The 22,763-nt window shown below is 40.2% G+C and overlaps 1 protein-coding gene across 9 annotated transcripts in view; it reads right to left on the bottom strand.

The window, feature by feature from the left end:
• The window catches only part of drosha (drosha ribonuclease III), a 99,866-nt gene extending 81,948 nt beyond the window's left edge, over nt 1–17,918 (bottom strand). For 2 of the 9 annotated variants that reach the window (XR_013652168.1, XM_078938594.1), the window contains exons 1-4: nt 17,791–17,884; nt 17,098–17,175; nt 206–986; nt 63–131 (exon numbers count right to left, since the gene is read on the bottom strand). Coding sequence is in view for 8 of the 9 variants with exons in the window: in XM_078938594.1 (XP_078794720.1) it covers nt 63–131; nt 206–986; nt 17,098–17,175; nt 17,791–17,884 (1,022 nt within the window). In the remaining variant the exon portion in view is untranslated. Of the gene's footprint in view, nt 1–62; nt 132–205; nt 987–1,693; nt 1,826–5,532; nt 5,621–17,097; nt 17,176–17,790 lie in introns of those variants that run through there. The other 7 variants (XM_078938599.1, XM_078938598.1, XM_078938597.1 and 4 more) reach the window with 7 other exon arrangements.
• Nucleotides 17,919–22,763: the final 4,845 nt, after the last annotated feature.

The raw sequence follows: 22,763 nt of genomic DNA, 5'->3' as shown, positions 1-22,763 counted from the left end.
GAAGCAGAAGAAACCATGGCTGCGTTTGATTCTTGGACTGGCTGGCGTGGCGTCCAGCTCACCTGCGAGGCCTCTTTCTGTGCTTGTCAGGTGATGGCGACCTCTGCCGGTCTCTGTGACGGTACCGCTCTCTGTGACAAAAACCCCGCAGACGTGAGAAGAACAGCGTCAAACAGACATGCGGATCTGGAGGACCGGCTGGTACCTGCTCCTGGGCCGCAGAGGGGACCGGTACCGCCCCCCCTCAGGCCGGCTGTTCCTGTCCGGACTTCTCCCGTGGTCCTTCCTGTCTCCGGAAAACTCCATCTTGCGCCTGTCTCCGCTGTAGCAGTAGCTCTTCTGTCGGCCGTCCTGGTAAAAGCTCCTTTCTGGGGACCTCCTGCTCTCTGGGGGCTTCTCATACTTGAACTGCCCCCCGTGCCGGGCGCCGTGGTCCGGCTGAAACGGGCCGGGACTCTGCGAGTAGCTGGGCATGAAGGTGGGAGGTGGGAAAGGAGGATAGTTCATGGGATATGGAAGGTTGTAGTTCATGGACTGAGAGGAAATAGGCGGAGGCATAGGTGGACGGGGCAGAGGGGGTGGGGGCATCATGAAGGGGTGATAGGAGCTGTGAGCTGAGACCTGCACCCTCGGACCAGGACCGCCTGCAGAGCTGGGCAAAGGCGGGGGCGGAAAGTTAGGCGGGGGCTCCTGGAAGCCTTGGCGCGCGGTGGACTTTGGAAACGGCGGTCGTACGGGACACTGGCTCACCGAGCCGGGGGTCTGTGGTGGGGCTGGGGGGGGATAGTGCATAAAGTCAGGGGGCATGTAGCCCCCGTGGTAGCCTGAACTAGGCGTCGCCTGTGGGTCATAATGGTAGGGGGGTACATGGGGCTGAGGAGGAGGGGTCCTCATGTTGGTGGGCCGGAAGGTTTGAGCGGAGCTGTGCTGACCTGGGGGCATTCCCCCCCTGGGACCCCCAGAATCCCGATGGAACGACATGTCTGCTGACAGGAAGAAAAGATTTTTAAGCACAATGATCAAAAACCAAAAATAACAATAATATCAATTAATAGAAAAAATAAATAAGAAATTGTGTGTTTTCTCCCTCTAATTAAGAATATTTCTTGTATCTTTACTTGTGTCCTTTGTGTGGTGAAAATAAGTTACTATAATTAATAAAAAATAAATGTAATATTAATGAATTATTTAAATTCCCCATATCAATCATTCTTATATTTACAAAACACAGTTAGAAAAAAAATACTTGTATTTCACTGCGACTTTTTCATCAATGAAAGTAAATAACTTTGGCATTATCTTAACGAAAACAAAAAAAATGCAGCAGAAAATTAAAATAAGTAAAACATGTAAATATCTGTAGAAAAGGAAAATTCCGCAGCAAAACAAATAAGATGATTTTCTATAAGAGGCTTAGAGCAGAGGAATATAGTAACAATATTTTGAGTTGAAAATAAAGCGCGAAAAAGGACATTTGTATTGACAAGGAATGAACGATTAAATAAAGCTAAAGAAGCCTGTAAGCTAGCGCGCTGGTCAGCGCGTGAGGCTATGATTAAAAAAAACGCCTTTAACTTCAAGAAAAACAACAAAACACCTATTTGAAAATGTAAAAAATAGTTACTACTCAAAGCGTTTTTTAAATGAATAAATGACCACAAAAGCTGTCGTAAGTGAAATAAAACATGTAAACCTGTGACGTGCCTCAGTTAACGGTTCCTGCCAGGGGTTCCGTTGTTTCCAGTCGGCCTGGTTTACTAGGGGACACCCACTGGACCAATCACGTCAAAGATAAATGACCAATCGCAGAGCTTTGTGACTTAAAAAAACAAAACTTTATTGAAAAAACAAGTTTTTTTAGAGCAAACAAATAGGCAGAAACTGATTTTAAAATAATGTGTTTGGTTGATTTTATTCCGTATTTTCATTTGCATTTTGTATTTTGACTCTGTTTTATATTCTTATGTTAAGTTTCTTCCTCTCAAAGCCTGTTTTTATTTTGTCAGGGGACTGCAGGGCCAAAATCCAGACTTCACTTCGTATTTACATTTGTTTATGTTTTAAATGTTCATTATTATGCAATGTCCACTTCTTTATAAAGTGTTGAACTTGGAAAATTTGGCAATGCACATTTATCTCTTTTAATGACTTAAAGTTACTGCAAATTCGAAATTACTAACATTTCAAAATCTGCTTTATTACAAAAAAATATACTTTACCAGCCCGACCACAAACTTATAAATAATGTGTTTAATTATGTACGGTAAGCAAATTCAGGCTTAAAAGAGCAGTGGACATCCATACTGGCTGAATGTCTTCACATGTAAATTTGGACAGGAATGTGTTTTTTTAATTGGTCATTACAGATTTAAATGAGATAGCATTTTTACATTTACTGCTCTAATCTTTTTACAATAATTTCACAAGTGTTTTGTGTAACTTGGCCACATATCCTCTAGAGGACAGCAGAGGGACAATCCTAGCAGCAGCTCCAGTTTCCATGGTAATATCAGTCATTGCGTGGACGATGGTGGTTTGTCATCTGGCAAAAAAAAAACACATTTAACTCCTTGGCCTAAACCATTTTATGAGGCATATGGGTCCACACGGCGGTTCTGTTTAAACGCCAAGGGCAGCTCCTCCTGAGCTCCCGCTCTGCATCGATCTGACCTCCTCCAGGAGGAGCTGGCAGGAGCTTCAGACTCACAGCCTCGTTGTTAACCTTCACGTGTGACTGCATGGTGGAGCTCCTTCAGTGGTTTTATGCAAAGCACATTTTTATGGGGTGAAAGAGCAAGGCTAAGATGCTGAAGCCCACACAGTTTGCTGGAAGAAACTCCTACATTCTGCTCTGACCACTAATCAGCCGGCGAGGGAGAAGCTGAATGCAGAATTTGAAGGAATTTTTAAAAAGTATTTGTAAATGAGTCAGGACCTTTGTTTAAACAATGAAGGTCACGTTTCTAAATATTTACCTTAAGGTGGTTTCCTACGACGGAGTTTTGGGGCTGGCGGAAAAAGGAAAGTGTAAAATTATGAGATTTTGAGTCATAAATTTACGAGATTTCTTCTCGTAAATTTACAATTTAAAATCTCGTAATTTAGCAGGTACGACTATCTTTCTAATAAATTTACGAGATTTTAAGTCGTAAATTGACGGAAAACAATCTCGTAAATTTACGACTGAAAAGCTCATAATTTAACAGTTTTGACTATTTTTCTCATAAATTTATGAGATTTGAAGTCTTAGGTTAACAGAAAAAAATCTCGTAAATTTACGAGTTTTTTTTGTAAATTTACGACTTAAAAGTTCATAATTTAACAGTTATGACTATATTTCTCGTAAATTTACAACGTAAAAGTCGTGATTAAAAAAAAATGTTTATAAACAGGCTCTAAAACTCTGTCGTGCAGAAAAACCTCCCAGGTCAAGTGTCCAACTTTTAGTGACAATGAAAGCTGCTAAGCTGGTTTAGATAACTCAGTGTTTGTTTTAAACCCAGACCCACACCTTTATTGAGATGTTTACAAGTCCAGGAAGATTTTCTTCAATTCTCCCTCTGACAGAAACTAAACAAAGATGTAAAGAGATTTTAAAAAACCCTCAACCTTCAATTTTTTGTGATTTACACCAACATGGAATCAGAAAAAAAATGTAAGAACACAATTAATAAATGTAGACTTAAGTTGCCCTCATCTTCAAAATAATTAATAAGCTTTTAAGATTTTAAGAGTAGCTTGTATGGATTTAATGAGAACAATTCCTCCTTATAAATCCATTAGGAGACATTGATGGAAGCAGTAAAGGTAAGTCAGACTCTTATTATGAAAGGACGACTGCAGTCATTTAGGTGAAGATGAAATAAAACCCAAAACTCTTATAATTTTACATTAGTTCTAGAAAGCCTGGACTTTTTAGACTTCATTTTCATTAAAAAATAGTAACCTTTCTTTGAGTGATTTTGCATTTGTTTAAGTGTCCATTTAATGGCAAAAAAAAAGAAAAACCAAGATTGTTTTTTTCAAAGCAAAGAAATGGGAAAGGCTTTTAAAGTCTAAAGTTTTGAAAAAGCTTCTCCCAGAATCCAGTCACAGAAAAATACCTTCATCAAATTATACAAAAGAAAATGTTTTTCAAAAGTAGATTACATTTTTTTAGTGAAGTTGTTCCAAAGTTCAATCAAAAGTTCCCTTACAATAAGTCAGAGACTTAAAATATTCCAAAAGTAATTTCCAAAAAACGAAACCAAATAAGAAACTGTCAAAGGTATTTTGGGACATGTCTACTGGATGGTGATGATGCTTGTCCATCATTTCTACAGGAACATCAACCTATCACCTGCCTTTGTCTGTTTTCTGCTGTTTTCTTTTAGCATTTCGTTTTGATATTCTGGGAATTACTTCTGTTTTCTGAAATATTTCGTTTTTCTTTTCTTTTTTTTTTTGTAATTCTGTTTTAAATTTCTGATAATGTTTATATTTAAAAAAAATTTTTTTTGCTTTGCCTCTTAAATTGTTATCTTGATCTTGATTCAGGGCCACCGTACAAGGAGGAGTCATCCAGGAGCTCATGACATAAGCAGAAGACAATAAAGACGTGCAGACCTCCCTGGTCAGAGGTCAGACGTCATGATCCATCAGTCATAAAGAAACGGTTGGACAAACATGGATCCGTGATAAAGTGTAAAGAACACGGAAGGACATCTGGTAGTTTTCCAAACATCTAAACTACATATTGTTCCTCAAAGACGTCGTGGACGGGCTCAACACCTTCACACACTCTAAAGTCAGACAGGTTATTCCTTTTTCTTCTACGTTGTTTGAAGCGTAAAAACAAATAGTGTTTGTTCTGATTCAAAGCAGACTGTCTGAAACTTTCTGTTTGACAAACGTTTCATCGTTCTTTCCACAAACGTGATGAAACAACATAATTACTTTGTTTTTTTCTCACCGGTGGAAAAGAAAATTTCATTAAACTGTTACCATAACAGCAGAGTTTTGCAAAAAAAAAAAGACATTTTAATCTAAGGCAGATAGCAGTGATGTATTACATTCAATAAAAAATGGACCCAGAGATCCTTGTCGTGACTTATCGTTTGCTCCAAACTTTTATTTCTAAGAGGAGTTAACTTTAACAAGCAGAGCCGTTGTTTATGTTTGTGGCAGTATAGTCTTGGTAAGAAATTCAGCTGCGGTGTCTCAGTGCCGCTTTGCATTGCTCCCCCCCTGTTGTCATGGCAACCAGAGAACGAGTGAAGCTGAGGTTTTAGCGTGCACGGAAAACCAATGGCTCAGAAGTGTGGAGCCGTCCTCTGGACACCAGACTGATCCGAATTCTGAGCTGATTGACGACGCTGGAAGAAAATCAACAGAGCGACTGCAGACATGCATTTCTCCCCATACATCAACGGGGCTTCTAGACGGCTCCAACAACTCTGTAAACTCTGTAAAGCTCATCTTATGGCAGCTGCTCAGGTGCTCTGGTTCCCGTGTTTGTCTTTCTTGTCGTCTCTGCGCTGAGCAGAAACTCACCACACCACCCACACTCTGTCCGGCTGTGCTGCAGGTCTCCACCTTCCCTCTGTCTTCTGGACTGAATCAGATAAAACTGGAATCATTCCTGTTTAAAAGAGATTAAAACGTATTATAAATTATGTTTTTTGCAACCTCACTTGTGAGATTTGCTTTGTAAATAAACTGTGATTAATTTAAATAAGATAAATAAACGTTTAAATGACCTTTAGGTTGTGTCCGATTTCCTTCACTACATAGTGCAGTTTTGTAGTTTTGTCTGAATCTACAATTCCAAAATCCAACAACGTAGACATTTCCCAGAAGTCTCTGCGAAAAACCACAATGCATGGATTTTACTTCGTGTCCATGATTGCTGTTATTTTTCTGTGCCAAATCCACATAACCTTTATAAGGTATTATTATAGACTGCATGGGCAGCATTTTTAAATGAACATTATGCAGGGCCAGCCTGAAACGGCATCTCCTTCCTAAACAGCGGGTGTTTCTGCTGACTCACCTTGCGGCATCAATCTTTTTGAATCGGGAAAATATTTAATAGAAAATCATGATTCCAAAATATCTGTTTAGTAAACTCATTTAAGCCTCCTGGTATTTAAAAATTATTTCTAATAATTAAATATTTTGCTCTGAATCACCGAAAAATGTTTTGTTTTTTTTAAACCCCATGACAGCAGAAAAAAATCCCATTTTATCTCTTAAAATCCCATTTCAAACTTGGTCTTGTCTTTGTTCAGGATTAGCTCAGTTTACATCAGCTTTGAAAACAGCTAGAAAGAGAAGCTGCATGTCTGACAGCTCGTTGTGCGTCCGTTTGTGCACGTGAATGACTGCAACACGACAGGCATTCATCTGAACACGCCGTCATCCCTTGAACACCAACATGTAGGACAGCAAAGACCTATAACTCTAAGATTTTTCTAATAAGTCTTCAGTAAAACTTTTATAGCATCTTGTTTGTGAATAAACAGTAAATATACATTATCTAAGGAGCTGGTAACAATGAGGTCACTTGTTTTTCTGAAGGAAGAACCCAACATTCGGTCCTGAGTGAAATGAAAAGACGCAACCTCTGACAAAAAAAAAAAAAGATGATCAGGTCATTTCCATTAGAGACACGCTCACTAATGGTTTGCATTTATCAGCGACTGCACACACAGAAACACATAATTACTGAGGCCATCATTCAGAAAGATGAGCGCGCTCTCCGTTTGGTTAAGGATGAGGCTGTTCGTTGCAGGCGCTGGAAAAAGAAAATGCATTTCATAGAAAAAGATGGGTGGGTGAGTTTACTTTGATGTTCTCGGGTTAAGTACTGAGCCGCACGCCGCCGCCGCTGCGGTTATTAAAGCCATTCAGACGCAGAACAACAGATAGAATTTACATAAAAGGCATGTCCAGTCAATTTTCCTGTCCATCTTGTCTGACTGGCATGGAGAATTGCAGTATGCGGTTCTGCTGATGGAACTTTGACATTTTTTCTCTACCAAGCAGGAAAAAAACAATCAGCTGCACTCCAAAGTGTTTAAGCTAGAAGGCTCAAAGGCTCTTCATAATAGTATCTTCCACCATTTTCTGCTGCTTAACTTCAACAATTTTTCAGCTATTTCAATCATTCAACTATTCAAATGTTCAGCTCTTTTAGCTTTTTCCAGCTTTGACTTTTGGTCCTTCAAATCCTTGAACTTTTCAAGATATTCCAGGATTTCTGCCTCCATTGAAATACATGGGGAATCCTTGGTGCAGAAGCTCGCTGGTTCGGTACCTGGCGCTGGCTTTTTTCACAAAAATATTTTTTTGTTATTGTGTAGTTTTCACTTTATTTGTGGTCAACGTAGAACAATTTTTTATTTGTTTTTTTTTTGCCAATTATTACCTTTTAAGTTTCCGAAACAGCAGAGTAGAGAGGAGGAGCTTATAAGCTCTCTGCCGTGGCACTCAGCTGCACTTGCCTCGCTGATGCTGAAGTAGTTTCAATAGTTTTATTATTATTTTTTATGGCAAATTTAGGGTACAACAATACAAAAACACAACAAAACTGAAATGATACTATGGCAACCTGTCCTGGGGGCCTGATTTGTGGATGGGCAGGCACCCTCTGGCGCCAGCTCTGCTCTGGTAGCTATGGTAACGACAAATATGGCTGCTGCAATACAAAGTCACAGCTGGGAAGGACCTAAAAAAGGCCCAAGAGGCAGCAGAGCTGGGATAAGAGAATACATTCTTAAGTGGAAAAACACAATTTTATGTATAACAAATTCCCGTTTCTTAAACATCTAACAGACAGCTTTACTCTGCAAGCCTCTTTGATTCTTAGATTGAGAAAACTGTTGTGTCCTTGTACTTTGAGAAACAACCAAAAGTAGGCCAGTATGTTGTTTGGCTCCGCCTCTGTAACTGCTCCAGAGCAGAGACAGAGCAGGACACACATGTATCAGTAATGTAGAGTGGACATGTATGGGTCCTCATCGACTCTCCTGCCAGCCCTGGATTTCATCGTTCCAACATGTGATAAAGCCAAATACAGTGGTGTCATCTGCATAGTTGATGAATAAACTTGATGAAAATACAGTCATATCAAGTGAGTGTATACAACAGAGCAGCGGTCCACAACCCCCAGGCCGCGGACCAGTACCGGTCCATGGGTCATTTGGTACCGGGCTGCACAGAAAAAATAACTTACATTACTTCCGTTTTATTTATTTTGCAATCTAAAAAATGTTTGTTTTTTTAAAGAAATTGCCAGATTCTCGGATACCGCTAAAATAAAACCCAGGAGCTAGCAAAATGAATAAAAAATAACATCTTTGGAAAGTTTCTTTGCCAAGTGGAAACGGCCCAGCCAGGAGACAGAAAATGAGCCTTCCACTCCCAAAAAAAGAAAGCTACATTTAACAGACAGTATCAAGAGTCCTACTTAAAATACAGATTTATCCTAATGGGAGATTCCGACACACCATTCAGCATTGTGGTAAGTCTGATTTTCCATGCACTTACTTTGAAGGCAAATTTTAACGTTATCGTAGCGACCAGAGAGTGTTGCGGGCGGAGAGGACGTTTAGAAAATACCAGTTTTCATGCAAGTCATATATTCTTTTGTTGTACTGTAGTGTCGGTCACATGCACGTTTGGTCTGCTGTAGATCCTTAGGCTGCAGCCAGGGCTTACTCTCGGAGCTGGCAGCACCGGGAATTATGGGAATCAATCCCCTATGCCTGCTTTGGCCAAAATAGGGTTGAGCACAGGTGTTTCTTTTTGCCTATGGGTCCTTTCATCTGGCAGTTATGTTGTTTCACTCTTAGTTATTTATTCCTGCTGTGTTTACTTCTTTTTACCACAATGAGTGTGTGAAGGGGAGAGGATGATCACACCTGTGCGATGTACCTTTGGCGTGGCAAAATAAAAGGGCAGAGCACTTCTTATCACGCGTCTCTGCCTCTATAGACATCAAACCGGTCCGTGGCGCAATAATGGATGAGGACCGCTGCACTAGAGGGCTGAGACCACCGCCCTGGGAGTGTCACAGATGGAAGGTAGGAAACCCAAGTGCAGAGAATATAGGAATAAACCCCCCTTAGGAGTGCAGTGTGAATGGCTGCGTGAAAGTGGTTTATGCTAACGATGAAGAGTAGTGAAGAAGGCTCTGCACTGCAGGCTGCTGTGCATATAAACAGGTGTGCCTGACTGAAAGAAATTCCCAGACTGCATCTGATGGCACACAGGCTTAAGTACTAGAAAGTTGGTCTCCAAAGTAAAATACGGTAAACCTTAGTCATTTTTAGGCATCCAGAATGTATGGGAGGCATAGGCAGAGCCTTCATGGTCTGTGGGATCATTTTGACAGCCGTGGACATGTGTTTTGAAGGGAAGGCGGCAGCCTCAGGCGGCCCCCGCTTGGCGTCGCAGTCGGTGCCGCTTTGTGTGAGATTACATTTCTAATCTCTGCCCAACACACGAGAAAATGACTTTGGATCAGTGTTTTCTGGATGCAGTGACAGCAGCTGTGCATTAATCATAACAAATAAGGGGAGGGGGGCAGTTTCTTTCTGTAGATATGTTTTATGCACTAAAGGTTTGAACAGATAAAGGAGGTTAGGATTCCTGATCTTCATCTAAGGAAGGAGGGCTGTTTAAAAACTGCAATGCCTCCCCTACAGGAACTAAAAGCCTGCACCCCCTCGCCCACCTCCCGGGGTTTGAATGCTTTTTGTTGATTTACAGGAGGAAAAGTGATGCATCTCCCAAATGTATTCAAGCTTTCCATCAATGCACCAAAACATTCTGGAAAAATCCTCAAAAAGGACCAAAACTGTCTCCACTGACATGAATTTCATGAGAGGAACCTTGAGAGTTTCACATATACTGTACGTCTTTCTGGTCTTTCTGCCCAAACGCCAAACTGATCTGTCATTTGAAATAAGCAAAAAGTAAAATCTTTACCCAGCATCTTTACAGTGCAAACTTTTTTAGTAAACTGTGTTTTTACAAAATTATTTTACCGATTTAACTTGATTATTAAAAATAAAAACTGTCATTTTCAGAAACTGAAAATGACAAGAGCATAAAAGTTTTTAATTTCTTAGAAAAAATAAAAAATGGTGTGTATTTATTCATATCTAGGGGGAATTGGACATGAAATATCAGATTGGGTGACTATACATTAGGACGTAAACACTGTCCATATAACTTCACCTGACAGAATCAAATGTAAAAGGATTTATGCTACAGTAACAAGCAAACATATGTTTTCTATGCAACTGTAATTTTCACTTTAAAAAGTTATAGTAAATAAATAATGAGTTATTAACATCAAGGAGTAGTTACATTTATTTTTCATTACATTTAGTTACAGGTATAAGTTATTTCTGGCCCTTTGAGGACAGCCGCCATATTGATGTGGCCCTCAGTGAAAATGAGTTTGACACTCCTGCCTTAGTCCAACCTTTTAGCCCCGTTTTAAGGAGAAAAGGAGGGTTATGTCCCTCTATAAGTTTCCTAAACTTAGACCTATACTGGTTATAGAGGACTGAGTGACTGAAACACACATGAATTATTTTCCCTTTGTTTTAATGAAAATATCTCATTTAAGAATTGACTTGAATGAAAATTGAAAGACAAGTTTTCTTTCATTCCTAAAATTCAGATTTGTAGATAAATGAGCTGGGAGGAAGATGTTGGAGGTTTGATTCAGTAACTAAACTTTACATAATCGGACAGATCTCAGGTCACCTAACGGACCCTATATGGTGAAAATGAAACCTGAAGTGGGTCTGGGATACCAACTACTTCTGCAGCCTACCTAACATGCAGTCATACATTATACAAACAAACACTTTCCATAGAAAACAGGCAGCATCAACAACTGTGTTTTAACAACACTTTTTGATTGGCTAAAAAAATAACCCAAACAAGATTTGAGAACCTTTTCAGATTGGCCAATCAGAGGATCTAATGACTTTCTGGCTCCTGGTTGTCAAACACGCCCGCTGAAACCTGCAGTATAAAAACTGTGAGGAGCAGGTACGGAGCATCAAAGTGTGCTTTAGATCTCACTAAAGCCTCCTTTCACCCTGAAATACTGTCCCTGTGTGCAGAGTTCCTCCCGTTCCAATTTTGACAGGAGTTGGAGACCATCACTGTGAAAAGTTTCTGCTTCATGCAGGAGCAAACAGTCGAAACATTCAGAAAGACCACCGTCATGCTTATAGTGATTTCTATCACCAGTCTACATTTTCAAGGACCGTCCTTACAAAGAAAATGATGAAACTGATTCTGCAAACTGTGCAACACGTTTACAGACACTTGAAGTGAGGTCACAGCGTCAGGGACGAGTTTTTTTCTCACACTTCAAGTGCCGCTCTGAGCTCTGAGCCAGAGCAGAGATCTTTCAGCAGATACATGTGGCGTTTACGTCTGCTTTGGAGGCCCGTGTGGATCAAGTATCTGTGGCTTTGGTCAGTAAAAAGTAGTTGTTTTTCCATGGACTGCCAAACAACAGGCATGTTTCACCACACATGCAGATGATTCTATACTTTGCAAACAGAAATTTGCTCCAACCAGAAACGATTTCCGATCAAAACAGAGACATTTTGTGAGATTCTGCACAAAAGGGACTTCACTGATTGTACTAGAAACTGAGTGAAGGGCAACTTTAGGATCTTAAACTTCTCCGTGGTAGAGTGAATGTATTCTCTAAAGGCTGTTTTCACAGGTTTGGTTCTGGTCTGATCCAGATCCGGTTTCGTCTGATGATCCTCCTAAAAAAGACCAGATCTCTTGTTTGGACCATTCTGCACTTGTCTCACTGAGCGGACAAAACACGATTCACATTTGTGAGCAAGATGTCTTCCAACATTTAGGATCTTGTTTATATCCTGGAGACAATAATAACGAATCAGTAAAGATGATAAATTCAGATGAAAATCCAAGAGTGAGCCGTGTTTAGCAACAGCACCGTTCTGAAGGCCTGTTCACACCGGGACGAATTTCGCCGGCGATTTTCGCCGACGTTTAACGCCTCGTGACTAAACAAAGGGCACCAATGAGAGTGTGCACACCGAGGCGAAAAAACGCCACGCGACAAAGCGTCAAAAAAAAAAAACGCCTCGGGTTCGTTTTTTTTTTTAGACGCGTCGCGTCGAAATCTATTCGACCAATGAGAATGGCGCTTTTGCACACGTGTCTGGAGCTTCTGAAGTTACAGTAAAACACAACTTGGGGGCGCTCAAACACAAAACTGCCTTGCTGAGCACACATACCAGCGAAGAAGATAGACGCCGAGTAGCGTCTACACTGCCGCAAAGAAATAATGACGGACATTCTTAAATATCCCCTTACCAAGTACCAGTTGGAGCTACTGATGCTTGAAATATTAATGTTTTCTTTGTATTATTCTGACAAGCGCGTAAATACTTGCTATCTTCTTCTGAGTGAAAAGCGACTTTAAGAAGCGTAAAGTTGCGCAGCGCCACCTTGTGTACAGGAGTATTTCTGTTTACATTAAGCGCCATCTAATGTCAGGGAATGAAATTGCATGTTCGCTCGGCTCACCGTCAGCGAAAATCGCCTGGGTGTGAACACAAAAAACGTGGCGAAAAACGCTGGCGAATAACGCCTGGCGAATATTCGTCCCGGTGTGTACGGGCCTTGAGGCACGACTGCTTTCCAAACATGTAAAGTTCTTTATATGAACTCTTCAGGTCACGCACGTTTCTTCCTCATGGTTCATGCCGTGTGGGCTCCTCAGCCACTGAAGGCCTCATTACGGTTCTCCATCTGTACCTTCATGGCCTGAAGCCACTCACAACCTCCAAGACTTTATGAATTCAGAGTTAATCCCCGTCAACTGCAGCTGAGCAAAAAGGAATCTGCCTTTTAAAACAGCCCCATTGGAGCGCACCATCTCTTTAGGCGTCAGTGAGTCACGACTAAATGTGTAACGAGGAGGGGCGAGAAAAAATGTGTGTGTGTGGGGGGGGCTGTTGAGACAAAACTGGTTTTCTGAAAATCCTTACACGCAAAAGTAAGATTTGGAGAGGAAAAATGCTAAACCGTTGTTTACTTTAACAATAATAAATAGGATTTATCTGCACTTTTCCAGACGCTCCAAGTGCTTACAATGTGTCCATTATTTATTCACTCCTCATTCATGCTTGGTGGGGTGGGGTTTGAACCGCCAACCCTTCGATCATTGGCCGACCTGCTCTACCGCCTGAGCCACTGCCCTCCTTTATTCTACCTTTTCTCTGAAGCACTTCCTGTTGGTGAGAAGCTGGACTGCCGATTCGCTCGCATGAGACAGAGATTCTTTCTTTGCTTGGACCAGAACCAGGAGATGCGACTACTCCTCTTCTCTTGCAGTGCAGATGATTTTGGTTGATCAATACCATGATGGCGTTGGACCCAAACATTTTAACCACTGATTTCTCATCTCCTCATGGAGAGACAGGGGGCTATTTCAGAAACCAAGACTCGCCTACAAGTCATCCTTTCTGGTACTTTTCCTAGCAGAAATCATTCAATATAGATTTTTTAAAAAAACAAAGAAGATTCCACATCATGTTTGAAATATGTAGATACCAACTAATATCACCTTGATCCCATTCAAAATGTCATTTTTATAAAACCATGTCTGAGATATTTAAGCCCAAAGCCTTCATCAATACATTGATGTTTTGCCATCAATGCAACAGTTCTTCAAATTTAAAAACATGACAGCAAGTTGGTGACGTTCAGAACTTTTTATAGAAACCATCAGGAACTTCTCTTTAGACTAAAGGTTGTTCCCGTACCAGCACCACCTTAGTGCTTTGTCAGAACAGCACAAATGAATAAAATGACTGCATTTTGACCAGAAAATCCTGGTTGTGGTTCTTCATCCACAGCATCCTCATCATTGAAGTAAACCATTATTGTAGAGAGCAGTTTGTTCCTTCACACAAACACAACCTAAAACAGTTTAGATGAACCTTAAAACTGTTCTGACAAATATCACAAACCAACACTGAAACACATTTAACGGTTTCATTTTCAGACATTTTCATATTAACACCAGGGTCATGTTGTCGGGTCAGAGGTTACTTTTTGTGCAGGAATCAGAAGAGTCACACGGCAGACTCTACCAGCCGACCACTGAGTTTGCTTTCGCTAATGAAGCAATGCAGACAAATGGAGGCTGTGTGTGAGGATTCCCAATAAAAATCAGAGGCAGTTTATTCTGCCACCAGAAGGTACGTTGGAGACCACCAGTGATTATTTTCAGGGTTGAATTAAAAAAAAAGAACCTTCAAGTTCAAGCAGGTAAATGATCCTCATAAATCACCATCAACCCAAACTTGAGTGAAATGCAGTGAGTCAGGATAAATAGCATCCATGACCCACCTACCCTCAATAGGATTCACCGAACAATATAATCCAGGAGCATCCAAGACCTGCCGTTATAGCCCTGGCATGTTTGGCACTCTTTGTGCATGTGTGTGAGCGTGAATTTTTTGTTGTTTAAAGTGAACCGACTGTTCAATCCCATAACACATGGCAGCTCTTTCTCTGCAACTACCTGCTCATTAAAGTCTTCTTTTTATCACAGCCCCTCAGAACCGGGTCTTTTAGTTCTTTAAGGCCCGTACACACCGGGACGAATATTCGCCAGGCGTTATTCGCCAGCGTTTTTCGCCACGTTTTTTGTGTTCACACCCAGGCGATTTTCGCTGACGATGAGTGGAGTGAACATGCAATTTCATTCCCTGACATTAGATGGCGCTTAATGTAAAACAGAAATACTCCTGTACACAAGGTGGCGCTGCGCAACTTTACGCTTCTTAAAGTCGCTTTTCACTCAGAAGAAGAGAGCAAGTATTTACACGCTTGTCAGAATCAAACAAAGAAAACATGAATATTTCAAGCACCAGTAGCTCCAACTGGTGCTTGGTTCGGGGATATTTTAGAATGTCCGTCAATATTGCTTCGCGGCTGTGTAGACGCTACTTGGCGTCTATCTTCTTGGCTGGTATGTGTGCTCAGCAAGGCAGTTTTGTGTTTGAGCGCCCCCAAGTTGTGTTTTACTGTAACTTCAGAAGCTCCAGACACGTGAGCAAAAGCGCCGTTCTCATTGGTCGAGTAGATTTCGACGCGACGCGTCGAAAAAAAAAAACGAACCCGAGGCGTTTTTTTTTTTTGACGCTTTAACGCCTGGCGTTTTTTCGCGTCGGTGTGCACACTCAAATTGGGGCCCTTTGTTTAGTCACGAGGCGTTAAACGTCGGCGAAAATCGCCGGCGAAATTCGTCCCGGTGTGAACAGGCCTTTACGTTACGCTTTTTCTCTTCCCCTGAGTCGGGGACTTAACATCTGCACTTGACTTTGCAAACAATTTGACCCTGCAGGAAAGACGACAAGTTTGTGTTGCAGCCTTTTCTGACCGCATATAGAGGGTGGTTGGGGCTAGAAATAAAAACCCCTGAACGTACCTGCAAGCAGGTAGGAGCTTCATCTCTGAAGAGATCAAACCACAGACGTGTTGGCGTACCAAACTGACATGAACCATTGATTGAAAGGGGTTTGACTGTCCAAAGTACACGAGAAGAAGAAAAGAAAAAAAGAAACGTAATGTTTTGTTCCAACTTTCACTCATCAGGATATGTTTTTCAGTTCAGCCTGAACTTCCTCCCACTTTACATTTTACCCACTTCTTAGAACCAAACAGAGAAACAGTTTCTCTACAGTAGATAGCTTTTGTTTTGAAAATGACCACATTCACCCTTAATACAAATTAAAAAAAAACACCTTATGTTTTAAATGACATGTACCAGACATCCCATAAGGAGTCACTTCCAACCCACCGAAACCATTACACGGTTTTCAAAATAAAACCATTGTTTTCAGTTCTGTTCATTCGTCTTGATCGTTCACCTGAACTCAAACCCAACAGTCTCAGGTGTGTCGTCTGAATATCGGATGAGTCTAAATTTACCCAGATAAATTTAAATCACACAGTTCTCTGAACCTTTTGTCTTTAGGTTGGTTATGTCATGAACTTCTTACACTTCCATGTGCAGTTCCACACCTGTTCACAAAAAGACAGACATTTGGCTTCTTCTACCTCAACTCCATCTTTTTGATGCTCTGTAGCATCTTAAGTCCCATTTACATCCCCCATGGTTCTTTGGAACAATTTTTCAGAATTCCAGACATCTATTTCCTAAAGAGTGTTCCACGTTCAGTCCTTATCATTTTCCAAACAGTCGATTTTGCCAAAATCCTTGCAGTGCACCCAGTTTGGTGAAAAGTCTTGTACTAGTGGTCAACAAGTCATCTTCCTAAAGTTTGGCATCAATGCCAGTTGCCTGCACAGAAGAAGTCCCAGTTGGACTTTACGCCACACACTTCAGTTTGAACCTCTGTAGAACCTTCTTGGGGTATAAACAAGCATGAAGAAATTCTACTGACTCTGTGACAAACCTCCTGGTAGTAAATCTTGTTACTGGTTTAAGCTGACAGACAGAAAAGAAACGGCATTGAAGGCGACTTCACCACAGGTGAGGAGGAACTGATTGGAACTGATTATCAACTGGACGGATCGTAAAACAAATTATTTCAGGAGAAACTAAAACCTCATAAATGGAATTGCAGTCCAACTTGTGCACAAAAACTGAAAACGAAGGTAAAAACATGAAACATAGTAAAGAGGGGCATGGTGGCCAAACACCAAAAATGAAAAGTGATGGCGCGGCGGCCAGACCGTCGTACAGTGGAGGCACGGCGGCCTGCAGGTAAGACGGCTCATACCTTTGAGGATTCTGGTGATGGAATGAAATGTGGGTGTGTGCCTTAAAAACTGTGACAAGTACCTCTTTGAAGACCAAGATGTAGAGGAAATTTCCAAAATGGCAGAAAATGTAAAATGAAGGAGTTCTGTCTTTAATGACTGAGGCTAAAGACGTTTAAAGTCAAAGCGGATTTGGCGCCGCCGTCCTTCTGATCGCAGAGCGGCTTCACATCAGGCCTTTGGGAGCAAAACTTTTCTGTAACACAGTTGTACTCCCAAAACCCCCAAGGTTAAAATAGTTACCTCTCCGTTTAGTTCTTTGTGCGGTTGAGGTCCACTCTTCATTTTCTTGGAGAGATGCAGTTCTTCCAGCAAGGAATCCTGGGAAAGAAACCAGAGTACAGACACAGTTAGGTATCGTTTCAGGCAGAGAACTCACCGCTTCATTTCCACTTGACATCACAGAAGAGTTTCTCATCAAGGCCGACAGACACTGGAGCACAGAGGAGTATTAAGACCACCACAATAAAATACATTTACGAGAAGAAAGTCATTAAAGTATGAGGAAAATCATCATTTTACGAGGATAAACTCGAGAATCATGATCAAAACAGTAATTTTACCATAAAGTTATAATTTCATAGGTTATAGGTTGAGAATTTAAGATTCAAGTAGTATTTACGAGGCAAAAGCGCATTGTAGCGCAATTTAAGAGTTTTTTTTAAGATAAATATAAGGACATTAAAAAAAGAATTTGCAGGCCTCTTCAGAAGAAGCCATTATATTTTCTAGAAAAACAAATGTTTCCTTGTAAAATTATACAGTTTCTCCTCAATTATAAAACTTAATTCTCATAAAATTACAACTTCTCAATTTTATTACTTACGGTAGTAACTGTATTTCTTATTTTATACTTCTTTTTTTGTTATTGTTTCTTATTTTCCTGGAGCATTTGAATAAAAAGGGAAAAAAAGTTATTTTAAGCAGTAAGTCAACCTTTAAAGTTGTCCCGGAAGCAGAACATCCCAGAAAAAACATCACGTTTGACTCTAAAGGTTGAAAAGCAGAATGAAGAACGACTGACCCGCATTCCACCGCACACACATCCGCCCTGATTGCCTTAATGGGTTCTCCGTCTCCGGTGGGCGAACACGTGACCGGACGTTCTTCCGGGATTTGGGCGGGATCTCTTTGAAGATCAAATGATGACGCTATAACGCGGCATCTAAATCCTGATTTCAATGTTGTATTTTTGTATTGCATTCTGCAAATGTTCAATAAAAAAAGGGCATTCGATTTTATATATATATATATATATATATATATATATATATATATATATGTGTGTGTATACATATATGTATGTATGTATATATAAATGAAGATCTCCTAGGAAAAATACATAGATAAATGAATAACGAGACCAAATCAGGTGTGGTTCCGAATGAATAAACAACTATTAATATAGAACTATATGCTGCCAGAAGGAACAAATACAAAACAACAGATAATTGAAAAACAAAATCATCACAAATGTTATTACAGGAAGGCCCTTTTTAAAGTAATATGAGGTAGAATTCATCTTAAATAGCTTTTGTTCAAACCATTAAAGCATTAAAAGGAAAATTAAACAAAATTTTAAAATGAAATGTTTAAGGAGCAAACTAATACCAAATGTTTTCTTGGCATTTCATATTTTAAATCACATTCATTTAGAAATCTGTTAAAATATTGTATATTTTTTACACAAAGGTCTGTGTTTTAAAATGTTTTAAATTGAAATTTTGTTTGTGTTAAAAAAATGCATAACAGAGGATTTAATTAGTTCTTCATTTTTGTTTGGTAGAAGGATCCAAATGTTCTCCTTCTTCATCTGGAAACATCAGTTTTCCTGGTGGACAGGATTTATTGGAGCTTTTCCACTCTTTAAAGATCCAGACCATCCCCAACGCTTTTAGTCTGAATGTGACCAATGAAACCATTTATGACATCATCAATAAATAATAATTAATAAACTAAAAAGTGATATTTAATGCTTTTGTAACAGTCATGATCCCTTCATGTCTGTTATTTTCTAAGACACTTGATGTTTGATTTTTCTTTAATTCTATAACTGTTTTTTCAAATGTTATTGTCAATATATTTCAAATATTAAAAAAAAAGTATAAAGGAGTGTGAGAGAATTTTTCTGCTTTATTGTCATCTTGTCTTTGTTATCACCATATGAGGACATGGAAGTGTCAGCAGATCAGATCTGAAGCATAGCAGTTCTTTTCTGCAGATCCACCTGGTCCTCCGTTTGCAAAGGTTTGAAACTTTCTGCAGACTCTTGTGTGATCTTTTTCTTTTCCCACAGCACATTAGGAAGGAGGGCCTTGTGCACTTTTAATGAAAGTGTTTTCACTTTCATTTAAAGTGCCGATCACCGCTAGCTCCACGGAGAAAGTGGGAGTGTGTTAGCCTGGGGGCGGGGCTGGCTGTGCAGTCACTTCCTGGAAGGGGCTGTTCCTCACTTCATGGCGTTTTCGTGGATTGGGAGGGGCCGGTGCTCAGAGCGCAGCTTTTTAGAGGAACAGTTTAAAACACCGCTTAGGGGTTGTTTTCTGTTAGGAATGAGCTTTGTAATGACTTAAGTGCTCATAAAAGTTGTTTTTGCATGATATGGGCCTTTCAGTGAACAGTGTCTGTATGGAGAAGCACTGTTAGCATTGCATAAGAACTGCACGTCTGTTCTGGCATCGTGGTCGTCATGGAAACAGTCTGGACTTTTGTGAGACTCTCCACGTTCCTGCATCCGTGGTTTGGTGCAGAGCTGTAGTGTTGCTGCTGCAGGACATCAGTCTTTCCACCTCCTCGTGATGCAATGCAGTCCAGGAAAACATTGTGGGGGGGCACAGCAGGAAGCCCTCTTCTTCTTCTGTCTTCCTGCAGAATATTAAACAGGACCTGTTGTTGTGGAATCTGCTGCAAACTCTATGGTGCTTTAGTCTCTGCATGTCTCTTTGGTTGGTTGTTAAACAAAGAAAATAAATAATAGATAAATAAATAAGGTGTTGGGTCATAAAAATTTGCTTCTTCTGACTTCTTTTCAATCAAATTATTAAACTCATTTTGACAAACTTCACTTATGTATTGCATCTATGAGCGCATACATGTACATTTCTATTCATGAATTAGGGTTATTATAATCATTTACCTGTGTATGTAGATGAAATTCATGGATATGTCTTTTACTTTGACTTTTTTGTTTTTTTTATCAAGTCATGATAAGTAATTTAAAGTTTGACATGTCTGTGTATAGATCTATGTGTTGCTTTTGTTTGTCTTCTTCAGTATTTCTTGTTTTGTTGCTCTACATGATTCAGTTCCAATTTACTGGTTGTGTAATCAAGTTACGGGAGCTCAGCAGAGAGAAAAAACTGACAAATACACAGATTCTGGGGCTCCAACAGTGTTCATTGGTTTATTAATTAATTTAATTAACCTTGTAGAGCTCGGTTGGACGGCTACTGTCTGCATAAAAACAGGATAAAAAAAGGTAAATACAGCAAAGTAGTCGACCGTAGGGATGCGCTTCAGTCCAGGGAGATGATCTAATGACCTCATTATTATGAAAGTCCACGTCTTTGACGTTACAAGCTTCTCCCAGAAGGGAACAGCTTTAATGAACCCGACTTTATCCAGATTTGAACCCAAACTCAAACCTCTGCTCCTGTGTGGAGTCTTACCTTTACCTTTCTGCATTCCCAGTTAGTCTTGTTCCTGCCAAAGCCTCCTAGCATTGTCTCAGAAAGTGTCGACATGACGGGGAAAATTTAGCAGCTTTAAAAATGACTTTTTTTCAACTGGAGTCATAAGTGAGTAACCATGACAGCGGAGTGACAGTCCTTTCTCTCACAGGTGTGTGCAGCCTTGACAGACTGAAACAGCTCGTCTCAACAGACAACAAAGCTGGCGTTTGAAGCTGTTGGTGTTTTGAACCCATGTTTCTGTTTTTTTTTATCCATTATCGTGTCACCTCCTCCATCCTGATGCAGTTTCAGAAAAATCTCATGATTCTGCTCCAGACTCAAACACGGATGAAACACATAAATGTTTCATTCGTCCTCAGGTGTTTAAAATGACTCTCTCTGCATTTGAACCTTTTTAAACTGGATTTTCTTTCATTGAAAGTCATTTGGTGGATCTCTGGATCTACCGTTCACCGTACGTTTTCCTTACAGTTGGTTTGAAAGGTGCCGCTCCACTTCACCTCTTCAGCTCTGTTCCATCTCTGTCTTTGGCAGAATTTAGCGATGCAGCATCAAGTCAGGAGGAAAAAGTGGAGGACTGATGGAAGATGAACAACATTTGCTGCAACGGTTGAGGAGATGGCAGAAGCAACAGAAATGATTCAGTGTGTTCTTGTTGATTTAATAAAAGCTTCTTTTTTTTACCATAGACTTTTATTAAAAACTAGAACAATGGGGTATAAAAAGCAAAACAAATTCTTGTCTTGAAACATTTTTGTAATTAAACGGCAGTATGTATAGATAAATAATACTTAATTACACTGGTCATTCAGTTTATGGATTTGGTTTATATCAGAATGTCCAAAGCAAATACTTCCAAATTTTTCAGTCATTCTTTGTAAATGTTTCCGTTCATTTTTCAAACCTGCTGTTGCTGGAGCCTATCCCAGCTGCTGTTGGGGTGAAGGCAGGATTTTCTAGTTAAAAAAATCAAATGGACCTGTGCAGCATGTTCTTGGACTGAAGAAGGAGAACATGCAAACTCCTAACATGAAGGAACCCAGCTGGGATTTGAACCACAGCTTTCTCGCTGCGAGGCCAGAGTGCTTACCACTCCACCACCCATCACTCTGATTTCAGAGACATACATTTGTTCTGCAGAAAGAAAGAAAAGGGATTAAAAGATTATTTCAACAAATCAAACAAATAGATGAAAATAAAAACAAAAGCTTCCTCCTTTATGTTTTCATGAAAGTTCGCCTCCATTTCTGAGAGATTTACACAATAAAACGATTTCCTGTTTGACATTTGCACCTCATTTCTGTAGCTCAGATGATCAGGATGAGCTCCACACAGCTTTTCAGTCAAAGTGAATTGTGAAATGTTGGTAAATGGTTGTTTTTCTCATCTTATTGATGTGGATTTGATATGACTGAGCTGCAGCTCAAATCGATTAAATTAGGATTTCTTAACAGTTTGTGTTTTTCTTCCAGACGTTCCATCACTTTCTCCTCCCGTTCATTGAGTCTTTGCAATGAAAGAGACTCTAAAATACCAGAGAGAGCAAAGGAAGCAGTGCGAGAGAGAGTGGGTCAATACCTCAGGGTTCACCTGCAGAGAGGAGGGAAAGATCCTGCAGGTCTCAATCATGAAATCAGAAAAAGCTGCACCACAATAAGGAAACTCTTTCCACACAACACAAACGTGCACACGCAGATGCACTGTACCGCTTTTAAGAAGGAGTATCTGCACAGGATTTCACAGCTGGTCTGCGCTAGGGTTCATTATAAAGCCTTTGCCACATCATGCACCCATGGGGGTTGACCCACACGGCTGACTTTGTGAAGACGCCACAACAGGTCACAGAGTACTTCTGCCAGGAGAACAGAATCTGCAAAAACACGTAACCAGTTCCATCAAGAAAAACTAAAAGCAACAAATAAAAACCAACACTTCAGATGTTCAGGATTGTTGCTAAATCCCAGGAAGCTTTAGGGATTATTCTTTAAAAAATGGCCACATGATCACCATGGTTTTCTAAGCAACTGTGTCCGTTAGCATTTCCATGGCATTATTTCAAGCTGTTTATTTCTTAGCACAGTTTTACAGTTTAGATGAACACTTCCTGATGACTGAGTGACATAGAGATCCCTCTGGAAAAAGGCTTTTCTATGGATTTGAAAGGACGTCGCCATCATGCCTCCAGTGAATCATTAAAAAGGAGATCAACCTTGAAAT

Source organism: Oryzias latipes, chromosome 20 (assembly GCF_053564925.1).
Source record: "Oryzias latipes strain Hd-rR chromosome 20, Olatipes_Hd-rR_3.1".
NCBI classification, from domain to species: domain Eukaryota; kingdom Metazoa; phylum Chordata; class Actinopteri; order Beloniformes; family Adrianichthyidae; genus Oryzias; species Oryzias latipes.
The sequence above is the reverse complement of the archived record's forward strand: the minus strand, read 5'-3'. Positions and strand labels throughout refer to the sequence as shown.